We start from the raw sequence: 18700 nt of genomic DNA on the forward strand, positions 1-18700 counted from the left end.
AAGAAAGTGAGTGGGAGCTCTGTAGCATTTCTGATATTATATGTGGATGACATATTGCTGATTGGAAATGATATAGAATTTTTGGATAGCATAAAAGGATACTTGAGTAAGAATTTTTCAATGAAAGACCTCGGTGAAGCTACTTATATATAGGGCATCAAGATCTATAGCGATAGACCGAGACGCTTAATAGGACTTTCACAAAGCACATACCTTGACAAAGTTTTGAAGAAGTTCAAAATGGATCAGTCAAAGAAAGGGTTCTTGCCTGTTTTACAAGGTGTCAAATTGCGTCAGATTCAAAACCTGACCACTGCAGAAGATAGAGAGAAAATGAAAGTCATTCCCTATGCCTCAGCTATAGGTTCTATCATGTATGCTATGTTGTGTGCTACTTCTTGAGCTTGCGTTGGTTTTTCACTTGAAGAGGAAAGGGTGATGCAGCAAAGTAGAGATAAGTATTTCCCTCAATTTGACAACCAAGGTATCAATCCAGTAGGAGGTACAAGCAAGTCTCCAATCTATGCACCTGCACAAACAATCAAACACTTGCACCCAACGCGGTAAAGGGGTTGTCAATCCCTTCACGGTCACTTGCAAGGATGAGATCTGATAGAGATAGATATAAAATATTACTAAAGCCTAAAACAAAGTAAAAACTAATAAATTGCAGCAAGGTATTTTTGGGTTTTTTGGTACATAGATCTGAAAATATATGATGGAAAATAGACCTGGGGGCCATAGGTTTCACTAGAGGCTTCTCTCTTTAAAGAAAACATACGGTGGGTGAACAAATTACTGTCGAGCAATTGATAGAAAAGCGCAAAGTTATGACGACATCTAAGGCAATGAGTATGAATATAGGCATCATGTCCGTGTCAAGTAGACCGAAACGATTCTGCATCTACTACTGTTACTCCACACATCGAGCGCTATCCGGCATGCATCTAGAGTATTAAGTTCATAAGAACGGAGTAAAGCCTTAAGTAAGATGACATGATGTAGAGGGATAAACTCAAGCAATATGATGAAAACCTCATCTTTTTACCCTTGATGGCAACAATACAATACATGCCTCGCTACCCCTACTTTGTCACTAGGTGAGGTCACTGCAAGATTGAACACAAAACTAAGCACCTCTTCCATTGCAAGAAAAACCAATCTAGTTGGCCAAACCAAACCGATAATTTGAAGAGAAATACGAAGATATCAAATCATTCACATAAGAATTCAGAAGTGATTCAAATAATATTCATATATAATCTGATCATAAATCCACAATTCATCTCAAAAAACACACTGCAAAAGAATATTACATCGGATAGAAATCCAAGAACATCAAGGAGAACATGGTATTGAAGATCATAGAGAGAGAAGAAGCCATCTAGCTACTAGCTATGGACCCTTAGGTCCGTGGTAAACTACTCACGCTTCATCGGAAGGGCAATAGAGTTGATGTAGATGCCCTCCATGATCGAATCCCCCTCCGGGAGGGTGCCGGAAAAGGCCCTAAGATGGGATCTCACGGGAACAAAGGCTTGCGGTGGTGGAAAAGTATTTTCGTGGATGCTTCTGATGTTGGGGGAATATTTGAGTATTTATAGAGCAAAGATTAGGGTTGGCAGAGTCCCATGGGGCCCACAAGCTAGGGAGGAGCACCCCCTAGGGCGTGGCCTCAGGGCTTGTGGAGTCTTCGGGACTCTTCTGCCCCCCTCTCCAAGCTCCGTGGATGTCTTCTGGTCCAAGAAAAATCATCGCGAAAGTTTTATTCCGTTTGGACTCCGTTTGACATTCCTTTTATATAAAACTCAAAACAAGGAAAAAACAGAAACTGGCACTGGGCTCTAGGTTAATATGTTAGTCCCAAAAAATAATATAAAATAGCATATTAGTGCATATAAAACATCCAAAGATAATATAATAGCATGGAACAATAAAAAATTATAGATACATTGGAGACGTATCACTGTGTACCAGACCGGATGTGTGCCTTGCCATAAGTTTGGCAGGGAGGTACCAAAGTAATCCAGGAGTGGATCACTCGACAGCGGTCAAGAACACTCTAAATTACCTGAAAAGGCCAAGGATATGTTTCTCGTTTATGGAGGTGACGAAGAGCTCGTCGTAAATGGTTACGTCGATGCTAGCTTCGACACTGATCCGGATGACTCTAAGTCACAAACCATATACGTATTTATATTGGATGGTGGATCTGTCAGTTGGTGCAGTTCCAAGCAGAGTGTCGTGGCAGGATCTACGTGTGAAGTGGAGTACATAACTACTTGATACATCTCCGACGTATCTATAATTTTTGATTGTTCCATGCTATTATATTATCTGTTTTGGATGCTTTATATGCATTAATATGCTATTTACTATTTTTGGTACTAACCTATTAACCTAGAGCCCAGTGCCAATTCCTGTTTTTCCCTTGTTTTAGAGTTTCGCAGAAAAAGAATACCAAGTCCAAACGGAATGAAACTTTCGCCACGATTTTTCTTGGATCAGAAGACATCCAGAGGACTTGGAGTACACGTCAGGGAAGCCACGAGGCGGCCACAAGGACGGGGGCGCGCGACCAGGGGGTAGGGCGCGCCCCCACCCTTGTGGGCCCCTCGTGACTCCACCGACCTATTTCTTCCACCTATATATTCACATATACCCCAAAACCAACCGGGGGAGTCGTGAAAACACTTTTCCACCGCCGCAACCTTCTGTACCCGTGAGATCCCATCTAGGGGCCTTTTCCGGCGTCTTGCCGGAGGGGGATTCAATCACGGAGGGCTTCTACATCAACACCATTGCCCTTCCGATGAAGCATGAGTAGTTTACCACAGACCTATGGGTCCATAGGTAGTAGCTAGATGGCCTCTTCTCTCTCTTTGATTCTCAATACCATGTTCTCCTCGATGTTCTTGGAGATCTATTCGATGTTATACCTTTTTGCGGTGTGTTTGCCGAGATCCGATGAATTGTGGATTTATGATTAGCTTATCTATGAATATTATTTAAATCTCCTCTGAATTCTTATATGCATGATTTGATATCTTTGAAAGTCTCTTCGAACTATTGATTTGGTTTGGCCAACTATATTGGTTTTTCTTGCAACGGGAGAAGTGCTTAGCTTTGGGTTCAATCTTGCGGTGTCCTTTCCCAGTGATAGTTGGGGCAGCAAGGCACGTATTGTATTGTTGCCATCGAGGATAACAAGATGGGGTTTATATCATATTGCTTGAGTTTATCCCGCTACATCATGTCATCGTACTTAATGCGTTACTCTATTCTTCATGAACTTAATACTCTAGATGCAGGCAGGAGTCGGTCGCTGTGTGGAGTAATAGTAGTAGATACAGGCAGAGTCGATCTACTTGATATGAACGTGATGCCTATATTCATGATCATTGCCTTATATATCGTCATAACTTTGCGCTTTTCTATCAATTGCTCAGCAGTAATTTGTTCACTCAACGTAATATTTTCTATCTTGAGAGAAGCCTCTAGTGAAACCTATGGCCCCGGGTCTACTTTCCATCATATAAGTTTTCGATCTACAATGTTAGTTTCCTATTTACTTCCTTTGCAATCTTTTACTTTCCGTTCCATAAACCAAAAATACCAAAAATATTACTTTACAGTTTATCCATCTCTATCAGATCTCACTCTGTAAATAACCGTGAAGGGATTTATAACCCCTTTATCATGTTGGGTGCAAGTTGGTGTTTGTTTGTGCAGGTATTCGGTGACTTGTGCGTTATCTCATACTGGATTGATACCTTGATTCTCAAAACTGAGGGAAATACTTACTCTACTTTGCTGCATCACCCTTTCCTCTTCAAGGGAAAAACCTACACAAGCTCAAGAGGTAGCACTGCTTCGGAAGCAACACATGAAGGAGTCTGGATGAAGGAGTTCATATCCGATCTGGGTGTAATACCCAGTGCATCGGGTCCAATGAAAATCTTTTGTGACAACACTGGAGCAATTGCCTTAGCGAAGGAATCCAGGTTTCACAAGAGAACCAAACACATCAAGAGATTCTTCAACTCCATTCGTGAAAAGGTTAGGGATGGAGACACCGATGTTTACAAAATAAATACGGATCTAAATGTAGCAGACCCGTTGACTAAGCCTCTTCTGCGAGCAAAACATGATCAACACCAAGACTCCATGGGTGTTAGATTCATTACAATGTAATCTAGATTATTGACTCTAGTGCAAGTGGGAGACTGATGGAAATATGCCCTAGAGGCAATAATAAAGTTGTTGTTATTATATTTCCTTATTCATGATAAAGGTTTATTATTCATGCTATAACTGCGTTGATCGGAAACTTAAATACATGTGTGGATACATAAACAAATACCGTGTCCCTAGTAAGCCTCTACTAGACTAGCTCGTTGATCAAAGATTGTTAAGGTTTCCTAACCATAGACATGTGTTGTCACTTGATAACGGGATGACATCATTAGGAGAATGATGTGTTGGACAAGACCCATCCGTTAGCTTAGCATATGATCGTTCAGTTTATTGCTATTGCTTTCTTAATGTCAAATACATATTCCTTCGACTATGAGATCATGCAACTCCCGGATACCGGAGGAATACTTTATGTGCTATTAAACGTCACAGCGTAATTGGGTGATCATAAAGATGCTCTACAGGTATCTCTGAAGGTGTTTGTTGAGTTGGCATGGATCGAGATTAGGATTTATCACTCTGTGTATCGGAGAGGTATCTCTGTGCCCTCTCGGTAATACACATCACAAGAAGCTTAGAGTTCCACCAACTGCACAAAAAAGCATCTTATAGTCATGGTAGGAAAATTAGAAGAATGCTAGGTGAATTCACTAGGACACATAGTGTAAGAAAGATCTTCTGTGTAGCACTAAAGTTGCCATATCTAGAAAAGTTTCTTGTGAGAAAAGATCTTCGAAAAGTACCATATACGATCTAATTTTAAGAGCTCGTTGCAACAAACCTCTCCCCAGACCGCCACGCAGCACCCCTACCGAAACTCGGCGAGGCCGTCACGTCCAGCGGTACACCTAGGCTCCATGGCGCTTCTCCTCTGCCGCCGTTCCACACCTCTCCTCAGACTGTCGCTCAGGTACCATCTGCTCCTACGATGCTCACCATGCCCGGCAACTGTTCTGTGAATTTCTCGAGCTAAATTTTTTGTCCCTTCTTCTTTATAGCAATGGATTCGGATATGGAGTACATCTACGAGCCCTATGTTGAGTCATCTGACTCATCTGATGAGGAGAACTACATGGATGAGATGGCGATGATGCAGACGGTGCTTGCAGTTGTAGAGCGCGCGGATGAGCATGTTCTCAATTTCAAGGGATCGATCAAGGGTCACCGAGTGCTCAATCGGAACCGGGCACGCAGCCATTTGGCTGATGGACGACTATTTTGCCCCCAATGCCCTCTTCGCTGATAGTTTTGGTTGGCGATTTTAGGTGCACAAAAATGTATTCGATCGTTTGTACCATGGCGTCCGGTCCTTTGATGACTACTTCATCTTCAAGAAGGATGCCTTGGGAAGGATTGGGCTCTCTGGTTATCATAAGTGCATGGCCGCACTGCAGATACTTGCATATGTCACGACCGCTAATTCGTGGGAGGAGTACGTACGGATGCAGTGGTCGAGGTGCTTGGACCTCAGTACCTGAGAGAACCAACTGTGAAAGACACCGAGAGGCTCTTGGAAATCTCAGAAGCAAGAGGTGGCCAGGTTTGCTTGGATCACTTGACTGCATGCATTGGAAATGGAAGAACCGCCCAAAAGCTTTTCAAGGGAAATATCAGGGTCATGTTAAGAAACCACCATCATTCTTGAAGTAGTTGCATCACAGGATATTTGGATTTGCCACACTTTGTTTCGCATGTCTGGGTCTCATAATGACATCAATGTGCTACAATGATCACCATTGTTTACTAGGCTGACTGAAGGAGAAGCTCCTCCTTGCCACTTTACTGTCAATGGGCATGAGTACAACATGGGCTACTATTTAGTTGATGGTATCTATCCTCCTTGGGCTACCTTTGTGAACACCATCTCTAACCTAGTTGGTCAGAAAAAAATCTCACTTTGCCCAAAGACAAGAAGCAGCTAGAAAGGATGTTGAGAGGGCTTTTGGAGTTCTGCAGGCACATTTTACAGTTGTTCGTGGACCTGCCAAACAAGGGGATCCGGAGACCTCGTGGAAGATGATGACCGTTGTGTGATCATCCACAACAGGATCGTGCAGAATGAGCGTGAGGATGTTGTTGTAGGTTTTGAATTTGAAAACATGGGTGATCATATCGAACTTTCGACCAAAATCTGGACACATTTGAAGAATTTGTTCAAATGCATCAACAAATTTGGCATCGAGCAACTGAAGAAAGATCTGATTGAGCATCTATGGACGGTCAAGGGGGAGACGACATTTTGGAGTGTAATATTTGATTTTTTTATTAGAACTACCGCTGCATTTGAACATTTAAACTATTTTAGGTTATATATGTGGCTATTTGAACTTGTAGACTTAAAAAAATTCAATTAGATGTATGCGGACAATGTTGGATGGCCATCTACCACATCAGTCTTCATGGACTGCTCCATCTGTCCGTGGACAGATGCCCGAGCAAATTTATGTGCCATCATTGGAGACGCCCCTATAAATCATTGGATGGAAGGACACACACCAATCAGTGTGTTGAGAAAAATAATATATCATGATCAAGAAAAGTCTAGGCTTCCCTTGCCTCCCGCCGGCGGCGCCGTCGGTTCGCCTCATCTTCGATGGTCTTAGGGACATGGCGGCACGGTGGATCTCGACCCTTGCCGGCGGGAGGGTTCTGTTTTCAGTTGTTCCTTGGCGTTTTGTTAGACTTCGTGTCCTGCTTATGAAGATGAGACGACGACGGCTCCCTGAAGATGGAATAAGGTTCTCCCCGCCTTGCCCCCGTCTGGTATGTCTAGCATTATCGGTGGGCGTGCGAAGATTTGTGTCTAGCGAATCTGTCGTTGGTGGATTTGCTCGGATCTAGTTGTAGTTTGTCTACGTTCATGTGTTTTTAGGATGGATCTTTCGATCTACATTACTTTTCATCGACAGCGGTACTGCTGCGCTGGTCTTATGAGGCCTTAGCACGACGACTTTCTGACTGTCTACTACAACCATTTTTGCCTGGTTCCGACGAGGGAGGGACAATGACGACGGCGCGTCTTCGGCTCACTTCAATGCTTATAGTCGTTGCTAGATGGTCTACGAATCTGGACCTAATTTTTATTATTCCTGGTGTTTTTTTTTGAACATCAATACAGACACAAGCACTCATATACAACGCATACACTCATCCCTATGAACGCACACACGGGCACTCTATCCCTATGAGCACCTCCGAAAGACTGAGCCGGCATATCATCTTGAGATTTATGAAGTCACTATAGGCGCTTTGTCGTCGACGGAAACGTCTCCTCCCACTGAATGCGCATCGCCGAAAATCCTGAAATAAATCCAGAAATAAATGCGAGCATCAGAATTTGAACCCTGATGGGATGGGGATACCACAGTCCCTCTAACCATCCAATCACAGGTTGGTTTGCTCCGATATTTGTTATATGGCATGATTGAAAAGATCAAAAAGTTTTTCTGGCGCAATAAAAAAAAATCAGCAGTCCTCACTCACGACCAAGTTACGAGCAAGGTAACTTCTCCGACTCGGTGATACTGAACCGACTGAGCCAAGCGTGGTCTTCCAGGCCGTTCCCTCCCCGCCCGCAGCCTGTCCTGTCCCGTTCACACGCGGCACCGTTTGCTCCTCCTACTGACCGCGCGGCCCCACTTATGCCCTTTGGGTCCCACACCCGCCGAGGGCACCGAGCGAGCTTCCACTGCTCTTCCTGGCTGTTGAGCGGTCCATGTGTAAGTCCGATGCGGCCATAGTACCACACGGCGCCACATCCCACTGACGCCAATGGCCCACCAGGAGGAAGCGAGCGGACGGCTGACGCATGTCCGCCACGTGTCCGTGCTACCTACGTGACGTCCTGTGGCGTGGAGACGTGGCGGCTGGGCACGGGCCAGGGCAAGGTGTAGTACTTGAGGAGGGTACCGGCCGCCGCCCTTCTCTTCGCCTTGGCATCAACTCCCACCCCGTGTCTGCTGCAGATGCCAAGATTGTCCCGGTTGCTCCCATGTCTGATCGTAGCGGCCAGCGGCAATGCCGCCGAGGCGTCTCGGGCGACGTGGAGCTCGACGCGGCCATGGCACTGGCCAACATGGCCGGCGTTTCGGGGCCAGCAGCTCTTCCCGCCGTGCACCCGGCGGCGCCGCAGCATGGAGGCAGCCGTGAGGAGGAGGAGGAGGAGCTGGCGAGCACGAGGCTGAGCCTGGAGCTGGGCAAGGTCGGCATCCAGGCGTCGTGCTCCAGCAGCTCCAGCGCCGGGTGTCCCTCGCAGCAGGCGCGGGTGGCCGTGGCGGCTCCAGGTGGAGGCGGCTACGGCCCAAGGCCCCGGCATACGCTCACCGAGGTAACTCAGCGGCTATGTCGCGTGGATGCAAACCTGTGCTGGCTCCCACTTGACCCCTAGTTTCTTGTGCGGATCCAACAGGCTGAGAAGGAGGCAAAGCGGCTGCGGCGCGTGCTCGCGAACCGGGAGTCTGCGCGCCAAACCATACTCCGCCGTCAGGTTATAATATTTTGGCTTTCACAGCGTTCGTATAAAACCATCTCTCTGTATACTTACAATTCATCCGAGCTACTCCAGCTTAATGTAGTGTTGTCTTAATTTTAATTAGGCGATCCGAGACGAACTGGCGAGGAAAGTTGCGGACTTGTCGTCACAAAACGAGAGCATGAAGAAGGTATGCCGATAGGTTTATGTAGCAGCAAGAATGGCAATTAACAGGAACAAACTTTAGGCTTAACCTATGTTAATTCCCCCTTTGTTTGCGCAGGAGAAGGAGACGGTGATGCAAGAGTATCTCACACTCCAGGAGACGAACAAGCAGCTGAAAGAACAGGCACGACATCATCTGCCGCTTCCATTATTTTAGTGATCTTTATTAGTACGTAGTAATTACTAGTGTCAGGGCAGAGAGAATCTAGCATGTTCGGAGCCTCCAGTTGTTCCCCTGAAAGCGAGCCACATGACTGCACTTTACTATTGTAGTAGTACCCCAGTCCAGTACTAGTAGTCGCTAGCTAGGCCAGCAAGCAGTCATCGGAAACGCAAGTCATAGTCGAACCCAAGTACCGAACTGGAGACACGTAGTTCTTGATGCCATATGTATGGATAAAACGACATCCGTGTTTTCTATATTTGGCTTTCTGCCAAGATTGCTTTCTTCTTTAATTTGTGGCCCAAAGTTGCCGCACACGCTTCTGCTGTTCTACTGCTCATGCCCACAAGACTCAAAGTAGCTATAGGTAGGGTGTGCCGCTTGTTGAGACGAGCTTTTTGCCGGTATGTCCAGGTCTTCAGAGCTTTACCAATGCCATCTCATTTTGAATCGTCCTTCTGCGTGCAAAGAGAACCAAACACCTGGAGCGAAAGCTTGCTGTGATCCTGACTAGTCGTGGATGATTTTCTCCATCTACAGGTTATTGCGAAGACGGCAGAGAAGGCGCCGCCGCCGGTGGTAACGTCTATGGACACCACGCCACCAGCGGAGCAGCGGGCAGAAGCCACGCTGTCCACGGCGGCCCCGCTGGATGCACCCCCTGGGCCGGGCTTCCTTTACGCAACAGCTGGGCCCTCGGCCGTGCCGGTGCCGTATGTCTGGGGCTCTTGGCCGGGGTACCATCCCAACGCCAGCAACATGGGCGGCGGCGCCAGCACTGGACATGCCCCGCCGCTCTGCTTTCCGCCCTGCGCGTGGTACTACCCCGTCGTCACCGACCCACATGGCTCGCCGGCGACATCTTACGCGCAGCCGCTCCATGAGACGACGAGCGGGGGCGCCAGCCAGGGTACCGGCGGAGGAACGGCCGAGGAGGACACCGACGACGACCCGTGCTCGCTCACGCTGGGGCTTGATGTCGACAGGAAGTGTGCGACGAGCGCCGAGAGCGGCGGCAGCCGTGCTGTGGCGGGCGAGAGGGAGAGGGCGGTGATGGCGGCGGAGGCGAGAAAGAGGAGGAAGGAGCTGACGAAGATGAAGCAGACGCATCTCGGCGGCCGTCCTGGAGGCGAGTAGGTCTCTGGCGCCATTGACGGGGGGTGACACTATTGTTTTTTTTTTTGTTTCTAGCTGGTCGTTTCATTTTGGTTGTTATAAGTTGTTTTATCTGGTTTTGTTTGGCCTTTTGCTCGTCCAAATGATTTCAGTTTTCAAATTATTTTGTGGTGCAATCTGTATACAAAAGATTAGTAGGTTTGATGACGTGCAACAAGAGTCATGTACTCCCTCCGGTTTTTACTCCGTATGTACTCACTCCGTTCTAAATTACTCGTCGTGGTTTTAGTTCAAATTTAAACTAAAATCACGACGAGTAATTTGGAACGGAGGAAGTATATATAACAACATATATAAGATTTGTCTTAAGTCAAACTTCGTATTTACCTCGCAAAAGAAACTAAATAAAGTTTCACATATTTATATGAAAAATATTGAATCTACCTGTAGTAAATTATATAATATAAAAATTAAATTCATGGCGCATCTAACAATATGAATTTCATATTATAATTGTTGATATTTTCATACAAATATGATCAAACTTCACGAAGTTTGATCTTAGACAAATTTTATATGCAGAATAAAATTGATCAAAGAGTTTTACTAATAATGTTTAATGTAGCTTACTTCGACACAGCAAATTTTTGTCGGAGAACTTAGCTAGTATCTCCCCCAAGCTTTGTAGCACTCCCTCCGTCCGGAAATATTTATTGAATTCCGGACGGAGGGAATATATGATTTTCCTGAGTTTTTGTGCGAAGGAGGTTCAATCTTCTCGGAGTCTCGCCATCCATCTTGGAGAGCGGGTAAAACTTGTTCATGAATTTTTTCGCGTAGGCTTTCTAGTTGGTTATGGTGCTGCTATACGAAAGCCTGTTATACCATTCTTCCGCTTTGTCACCCAAAGATAATTTAAAGAGTTTAGGCGAGATAAATCTCAAGGAACACTTTAATTTTGGAAATACCGCATAAAGCTTCAAAGAACATTATAAGCGCTTGAGGGTCATCTTCTTCACATCTTGAAAAGACATGATTTTTCACTTTATCAGTAAGTAAACAATCAATCGAATATTCAGAAGTAACATTGGTAGGGTAAATTATCAGAGATCTTGAACCCATGGAAGGGGCACAATAATCCTTCAAAGAAGTTTCCTCGTTTGGATGATCGCCGTGTCCGCAAACAAGTAACTCGTAATATATTCTGGTAGATAAGTTCTTCTAGAACGAGTAGTCTCTGTCGGTGAAAGTGAGCATCTACAATAAGAACACCCGCAAATCAGTTACAAAACAAATACTCTGCAGTTAGCTTCCTGACAACAGCGTCAAAAAAATCTTGATGGCCTGCACATAGTAGCGTAGCATCTTTGTGTAAATATCCCAATAGTTTTCGTTCCTAACAAAGGACGGAGGAGAGTACTCTGAGCGGGTTTCGGTCACACACAAGACGTCACCTTCTTGTGTGGAGTAACTGTCTGAAAATCTGTAAATGGTATTATTGTCCCGTGAAACAAATATAACAGTGGTGAAAGAGTTGAATGTTGTTACGAGAATAATAAACGACTTGAAAGTAAATAACATAAAGTAAATGGTTATTGTCTGGAATAGAGAGGTTACGCGCGGAGAAACTTTAGATCATGGTTACATCAAAGTGTACCAGTGTGAGATAATACCAGTTGCCTTACATCGTGATTCCAGTGTATAGGTTGTTTGTTCGATAGGAAAATCACCCTTGTGGTCTAACTCCTTCACGCCGGATTCGTTCTCCCCTACAGTCCTACTTCAACGTTCTCATTACATGGTCGTTTTCGCAATCAAGGTCATAAGACCAGAACAATGCATTAGGTTTTGAGGATCATCGTTATCTCATACTGTCTTCGCTCCTCATAGATACCAACATCTGTCACCTCTAGGTCAAAGCGACATGATCCGTCTCCAACGTATCTACTTTTCTAAACACTTTTGCTCTTGTTTTAGACTCTAGCTTGCATGATTTGAATGAAACTAACCCGAACTGACATTGTTTTCAGGACAACTACTTTAGTGTTGTTTTTATGCAGAAATAAAAAGTTTTCGGAATTGGACGAAAATTCACGGAGAATTGTTTTGAAATATATATAAAAATACTAGCGCAAAGATCTACTAAAGGAGGCCCACTAGAGAGCCACAAGCACTAGTGGTGCCCCCAGGGGGCTCGCACCTGAGCTTATGGGGGCCCCCGACTTCCATTTGCCCTACCTCCAAGTCCATAAGAAACGTCTTCGCGAGAAAAAAAATCAAAGAGAAATTTTTATTGTGTTTTACTATATGGAGCCGCCGACACCTCTTGTTCTTTATCAGGAGGCCTGATCTGGAGTCCATTCGGGGCTCCTAAGAGGGCAATTCGTCGCCGTCGTCATCAACAACCCTTATTCGTCAGCAACCTCATGATGCTCACCACCGGGAGTTAGTAATTTCATCATAGGCATATTGGAGGTAGATGGAGATGGATGAGATTCGTCAAGTAATTGAGTCAATTTGTTAGGGCTTGATCTCTAGTCCACTAAGTTCTGAGAATGATGTTGCTATGACTTTACTATTCTTAATTCTTGTTACGAGGTCCGAGTGCCATGATTTCAGATCTAAACCTATTATGTTTTCATGATTATATTTGAGTTCTTTATCCTATCTACAATTTATATGCACCTATTTGTTCTGAACCGCCGTAGACCCAAGGTGACAATAATTGGGATACTTTCCGGGGATGACTGTAATTTGAGGAGTTCATGTATTCACTATGTGTTAATGCTTTGTTCTGGTGCTCTATTAAAAGGAGCGCCTTAATTAGCCTTAGTTTCCATTATGACCCCACCGCGGGACGGTAGGACAAAATATGTCATGCGAGTTCCTATCGCATGCACATATGACTATATACGAAATACACACTACATATGATTGATGAATTGGAGCTATTGTGTATCGCTCTCGGTTGTGACTGTTACATGATGAATGTCATCCAAATATCCATCTCTACTCCATGGCTATGCTCTTCGTAATATTGTCTTGCTTGAATCACTATTGTTGTTGCTGTCCCAATTGCTACAAAAATGCTACTCTTACTGTTATTATTGCTACTGTTATTATTACTATCCAAACCATCATATTATTGTGCTAGTAATATTTTGCTACAAGGAAATAACTTCTCAGGTGTGGTTGAATTGACAGCTCAAATGCTAAGGCTTATAAATATACTTTGGCTCCCTTGTGTGGAATCAATAAATTTGAGTGAACTACTACCTTGAAGATTGTTGCGATCCCCTATACTTGTGTGTTATCAAGACAATTTTCTCGCACCATTGCCAGAGAGCATGGCTCTATTTATTAAGTACATTGGGAGTTAAACATTTGTTGCAATTTATAACTATGAAGAATCTGAGATACTCTAGGACAAATATCATGCCCTCTAAGATGAGAGGAGGTAAGGAACTGCCAACTCGGTCTACACTTGATTCACCTACTGTTTTAAGTCAACTTCTGACACCACCTGTAACATCCGGATAGTCATGCTATAGTAATCCCTCGTTAATGATGCCACGTCGTCCCGGTTATTGTTGCTAATCTCACATCGGATCAAAACTATTCAAATCCAAATTTGAATTAACGCCAAACAACCGAAGTTTTCAAACATTAAAATAAATTTTTTTGGACTGTATCAATTATTGCATAGGTAATTATGGTGAAGTAAACACATTTTTAGAAAATGTCTAAACACTTAAAATGAAATAAAACAGAAAAGAAATAGGAAAAATAAAAAACAGAAAACTAACAAAAAAGGGAAAAGACCCCCCCCGGGCCAACCGGCCCAGCTATCGGGCGGCCAGCCCAGTTGGCCCAGCCGGCCCCCTCACTCCCCTTATCCCCTCCCGAACCCTAACCAACCACCCCGTCACCCCACTCCCCCTCGACTAGATCTGGATCGGGAGGAGCCCGATCCCATCGCCCCTCCATCCCCGACGCCGATGCCGACGCCGCCCGTAGCTTCCCCGCCGGACTGCCTCCTCCTCCTCACCGGCCTGCCTCCTCTTCGCCACATCGTCCCCGTCTCCCCACCCTGAGCACCACTCCCCGCGTCCTACGGCCCCCTAAAACGTTTTAAAAAATATAATAAAATAATAATAATAATAATAAAATTAATTAATTAATTAATTAAAGAATTAATTAACTTAATTAATCCTGATTAGATTAACATAATCACTAGTTAACTTAATTAAACCCTGATTAGCCTAATCTGTCAATGACAGGGGGGCCCACCCCCTATTGACCAGTCAAACGTTGACTGGTGAACTGGGTCCCCTTGGCCCACATGTCAGCCGCTGGGTACATTTAGCATTTACTATTTAATTTTTAATTAATAATAATTTAGAAAATGATTTAAAACTTTAAAATTAATATAAAATAAACCGTAGTTCGGATAAAAAAACTTTGTACATGAAAGTTGCTCAGAACGACGAGACGAATTCGGATACGTAGCCCGTTCGTCCGCCACACATCCCTAGCATAGAGAACCTGCAACATTTCACCTCTAGTTCATCTGTCCAAAAACACGAAACACCGGGGATAATTTCCCGGATGTTTCCCCCCTTCGCCGGTACCACCTACTGTCGTGTTAGGACACACCTAGCACCGCTCGTTGTCATATCATGCATCATCATGCTTATGCTTGCATTGTATTTATTGTTTCTTCCCCCTCTTCTCCGGTAGATTACGAGATCGACGCTACTACTGCTCAGTTCGACTACGGAGTTGACGACCCCTCCTTGCCAGAGCAACCAGGCAAGCCCCCTCCCCTGATGACCAGATATCGCCTATTCTTCTCTCTACTGCTTGCATTAGAGTAGTGTAGCATGTTACTATTCGGTTACTCCTATTCCGTTGCATAGCCTGTCATTGTTGCTACAGTTGTTGATACCTTACCCTCAATCCTAAATGCTTAGTATAGGATGCTAGTTTATCATCAGTGGCCCTACATTCTTGTCAGTCTGCCTTGCTATACTGTCTGGCCGTGATCACTCGGGAGGTGATCACGGATATATACTATACATATATACATACTATATAGATGGTGACTAAAGTCGGGTCGGCTCGTAGAGTACCCGCAAGTGATTTCGATGTGGGGGCTGGAAGGGCAGGTGGCTCCATCCCGGTAGAGGTGGGCCTGGGTTCCCGACGGCCCCCGACTGTTACGTTGTGGCAGAGTGACATGGCAGGTTGAGACCACCTAGGCGAGAGGTGGGCCTGGCCCTGGTTGGCGTTCGCGGTTACTTCATAATAACACACTTAACAAGATCTTGGTATTTGATCTGAGTCTGGCCATTGGACTATACACACTGACCAACTACGCGGGAACATTTATGGGCACTCGACGTCGTGGTATCAGCCGAAGCCTTCTTGACGCCAGCGACTGAGCGACGCGCGCCGGGTTGGACTGGAACGCCTGCCCTTGTATAAGGGAGGCTAGGTCTGCTCACCGTCCGCCCTCACAACGTGCAGGTGTGCAATGGGCGATGGGCCCAGACCCCTGCACGCATAGGATTTAGACCGACGTGCTGACCTCTCTGTTGTGCCTAGGTGGGGCTGCGACGTGTTGATCTTCCGAGGCCGGGCATGACCAAGGAAAGTGTGTCCGGCTAGAGGGATCGAGCGTGTTGGGTTATGTGGTGCACCCCTGCAGGGAAGTTTATCTATTCGAATAGCCGTGTCCCTCGATAAAAGGACGACCCGGAGTTGTACCTTGACCTTGTGACAACTAGAACCGGATACTTAATAAAACACACCCAGACAAGTTCCAGAGACAACCCGGTGATCGCTTTCCCACAGGGCGACGAGGGGAGGATCGTCGGGTAGGATTATGCTATGCGATGCTACTTGGAGAATTTCAATCTACTCTCTTCTACATGCTGCAAGATGGAGGCTGCCAGAAGTGTAGTCTTCAATAGGACTAGCTATCCCCCTCTTACTCTGGCATTCTGCAGTTCAGTCCACTCATATTGCCTCTTTACACATATACCCATGCATATGTAGTGTATATCCTTGCTTGCGAGTACTTTGGATGAGTACTCACGGTTGCTTTGCTCCCCCTCCCTCTTTTTTCCTCTTCTTCTTGGATGCCACAACCAGACGTTGGAGCCCAGGAGCCAGACGCCACCATCGACGATGACTCCTACTACACTGGAGGTGCCTACTACTACATGCAGGCCGCTGACGACGACCAGGAGTAGTTTAGGAGGATCCTAGGCAGGAGGCATGCGCCTCTTTCGATCTGTATCCTAGTTTGTGATAGCCATCTTATTGAAACTTATTTAACTTATGTCTGTACTCAGATATTGTTGCTTCCGCTGACTCGTGTATGATCGAGCACTTGTATTCGATCCCTCGAGGCCCCTAGCTTGTAATATGATGCTTGTATGACTTATTTTACTTTTAGAGTTATGTTGTGATATCTTCCCGTGAGTCCCTGATCTTGATCGTACACATTCGCATGCATGATTAGTGTACGGTTGAATCGGGGGCGTCAAAAGTTGGTATCAGAGCCGACTGCCTGTAGGAATCCGCCTTCCAAACTCTTTGGCCGAAGTTGAATCTAGTCATTGAAAAAGTTTTTTTACTAACTTGGCTCTGCGGCTTACAGGCCCACGTCGCCGTTGGTGGTATTAGGATCTTTTACTCCTCGTCTATACTCTGGGACTCTGATCTCTCTTCTATTCGGGTTAAATGATTTTGCTAACTCTAACTCTAGGTTCTCGTAACTATTTCTCCCGAAGAGCCCTCATTCCGGAAGATCACCTGCTTCGTCACAAGATTCTGAGGATATCCCTCGATATTTTCCCAAGACCCTTGTTCTCATCGCCTTTGCAATTCACTGCCACCGATATATCCCTATGGATATCTGCATGCACTTGTCATTCTCATGATCATTTCTCGTCGCTCTTGTTGCTACAAGATGTCTCGAACTATTCTACGTTGCCCCGAGAATCCTTTGAGTTTACTGTCTTGTAGTTTTATTTCGCATGAAAACCCTTACGGTTTTTTTCCTCACATTTATCGAGGATTTGTTCTTCACAATTGTTCATGTGACTCACAAAATTCTTCGGAATACTTTTTGATCTTTCAAAAATCCTCTGCAGCCTGTTATTCTTGCAATTCTTGCCTGCTTACATTATGGTTAATTCCATATGACTAGTAGTCCTCGATAACATCCCCTGTCTTAGTCGTTTTGAGCCTATTGGTTCAATATGTGCATACTCACACAGTCATTAGGTTATCATTTTTTAAAATTCCTTCCGACTCATACGTCATTCCGGACATGAGTTGGTTCTCGGCAATTCAAACCTTTATTGATTGTCCAACTAAGTGTTTCCAACTTATCCATCCTTGATCAGAGAGTCTGCTTCTGACCCTTTGTTTTGGAAACCATAATTTCTTTCTATTTATGCACCAGACTAATCAGGTGATTCTTGAATTTGATACCTCTGCATTCTTTATTCCTCTGAGTGAGTACCGATACTCACATCAGCTCCATTGTGGATCGCCCGATCCATTGTTGGATTTTATCCGACAGTATCTTTCACATTCAATCACCTTGTGAGTTCTTCCCTTGATACATAATGCCTTTGGTAAACTATATCCTCTGCTTGGCCAACCATGCTCTGCTTTCGAGCTTGTGTATTTACTTTTGAAACTTGTGGTATATGTTACTAAGATGCCTGATGGGTTGAGCCTATGCCTTCCCCTAATCCGTGAGAACCCGAAAGTTTTCACAAGTCATACTCCTCCGGTGTTCTACCAGATAAAATTCCAACACTACAGTTATATCAAAGCGAGAGGTGAATGAAATGATATGCATTAAAGAAGTGGGAGTCGACCTTGAACTTTGTGTTCATGCCACGAAAATGATGTAGACCGTCTTGGAAGCTTCCTGCAAAATGGTTATCCAGTTGTATGATTCTTTTGATATTCTTGAAATTGATTCCTTACAGTTATGGTTCCGACCATGCTGTCCTGATCTAATATATCTGATGGGAATTCATTCCAGTGCCTCGTCTATTTTTGGCAAGGTTGAAGTATCTACTGTCATAGGTCAATGACCCGGTTCTACTTCTGTCATATTCTACCTTCGAGTATTACCCCCTGGTATCTCGGAGATGTCTTGCCATTGCACCACATCTTACTAACTTTGTTGAAGTAATGTTTTTCGTTGTCGTAATCACTCTACGGGTTCTGGGTTGTTATCAACCAAGGACACCGACTTGTGAAATTATTCCGCACTACAAATCAAATACCCCTAGTATTTTTACTAGGAAATTCTAAACTCAATCTAGTCATTCCTAGACTATCGACTGCATCCTGGTCTTGCTACCTTTGACTGTGCTACCTCGTCCTTCTCTGGTGCACGAATTATTCAGTGTGTGAGCATGACTTACGTCGAGCTTTCAACATCATGTTGCTTCTCTTGAAAGGCAAGTTTGGTTTCGAGCTTGCATCTTATATAT

The 18700-nt window shown here is 44.8% G+C and overlaps 1 protein-coding gene across 1 annotated transcript; it reads left to right on the plus strand.

The window, feature by feature from the left end:
• The first annotated feature begins 8126 nt into the window (after positions 1–8126).
• On the plus strand, positions 8127–10410 carry LOC123115917 (uncharacterized). Its single transcript, XM_044536960.1, has 5 exons — positions 8127–8524; positions 8606–8683; positions 8793–8858; positions 8952–9017; positions 9597–10410. Exons 1-5 carry the CDS (start codon positions 8189–8191, stop codon positions 10191–10193), a joined length of 1143 nt encoding a protein of 380 aa, XP_044392895.1. The 5' UTR covers positions 8127–8188; the 3' UTR covers positions 10194–10410.
• The last annotated feature ends 8290 nt before the right edge of the window (positions 10411–18700 follow it).

This window comes from Triticum aestivum, chromosome 5B (genome assembly GCF_018294505.1).
Source record: "Triticum aestivum cultivar Chinese Spring chromosome 5B, IWGSC CS RefSeq v2.1, whole genome shotgun sequence".
Lineage (NCBI taxonomy): Eukaryota > Viridiplantae > Streptophyta > Magnoliopsida > Poales > Poaceae > Triticum > Triticum aestivum.

Excerpts from the sequence above, each read along its gene's own strand:
- LOC123115917 (XM_044536960.1), top strand. The coding sequence starts at position 8,189 with ATGTCTGATCGTAGCGGCCAGCGGCAATGCCGCCGAGGCGTCTCGGGC. Across the intron at positions 8,525-8,605 it reads CCCGGCATACGCTCACCGAG|GCTGAGAAGGAGGCAAAGCG; the intron begins GTAACTCAGCGG and ends CGGATCCAACAG. Across the intron at positions 8,684-8,792 it reads AAACCATACTCCGCCGTCAG|GCGATCCGAGACGAACTGGC; the intron begins GTTATAATATTT and ends AATTTTAATTAG.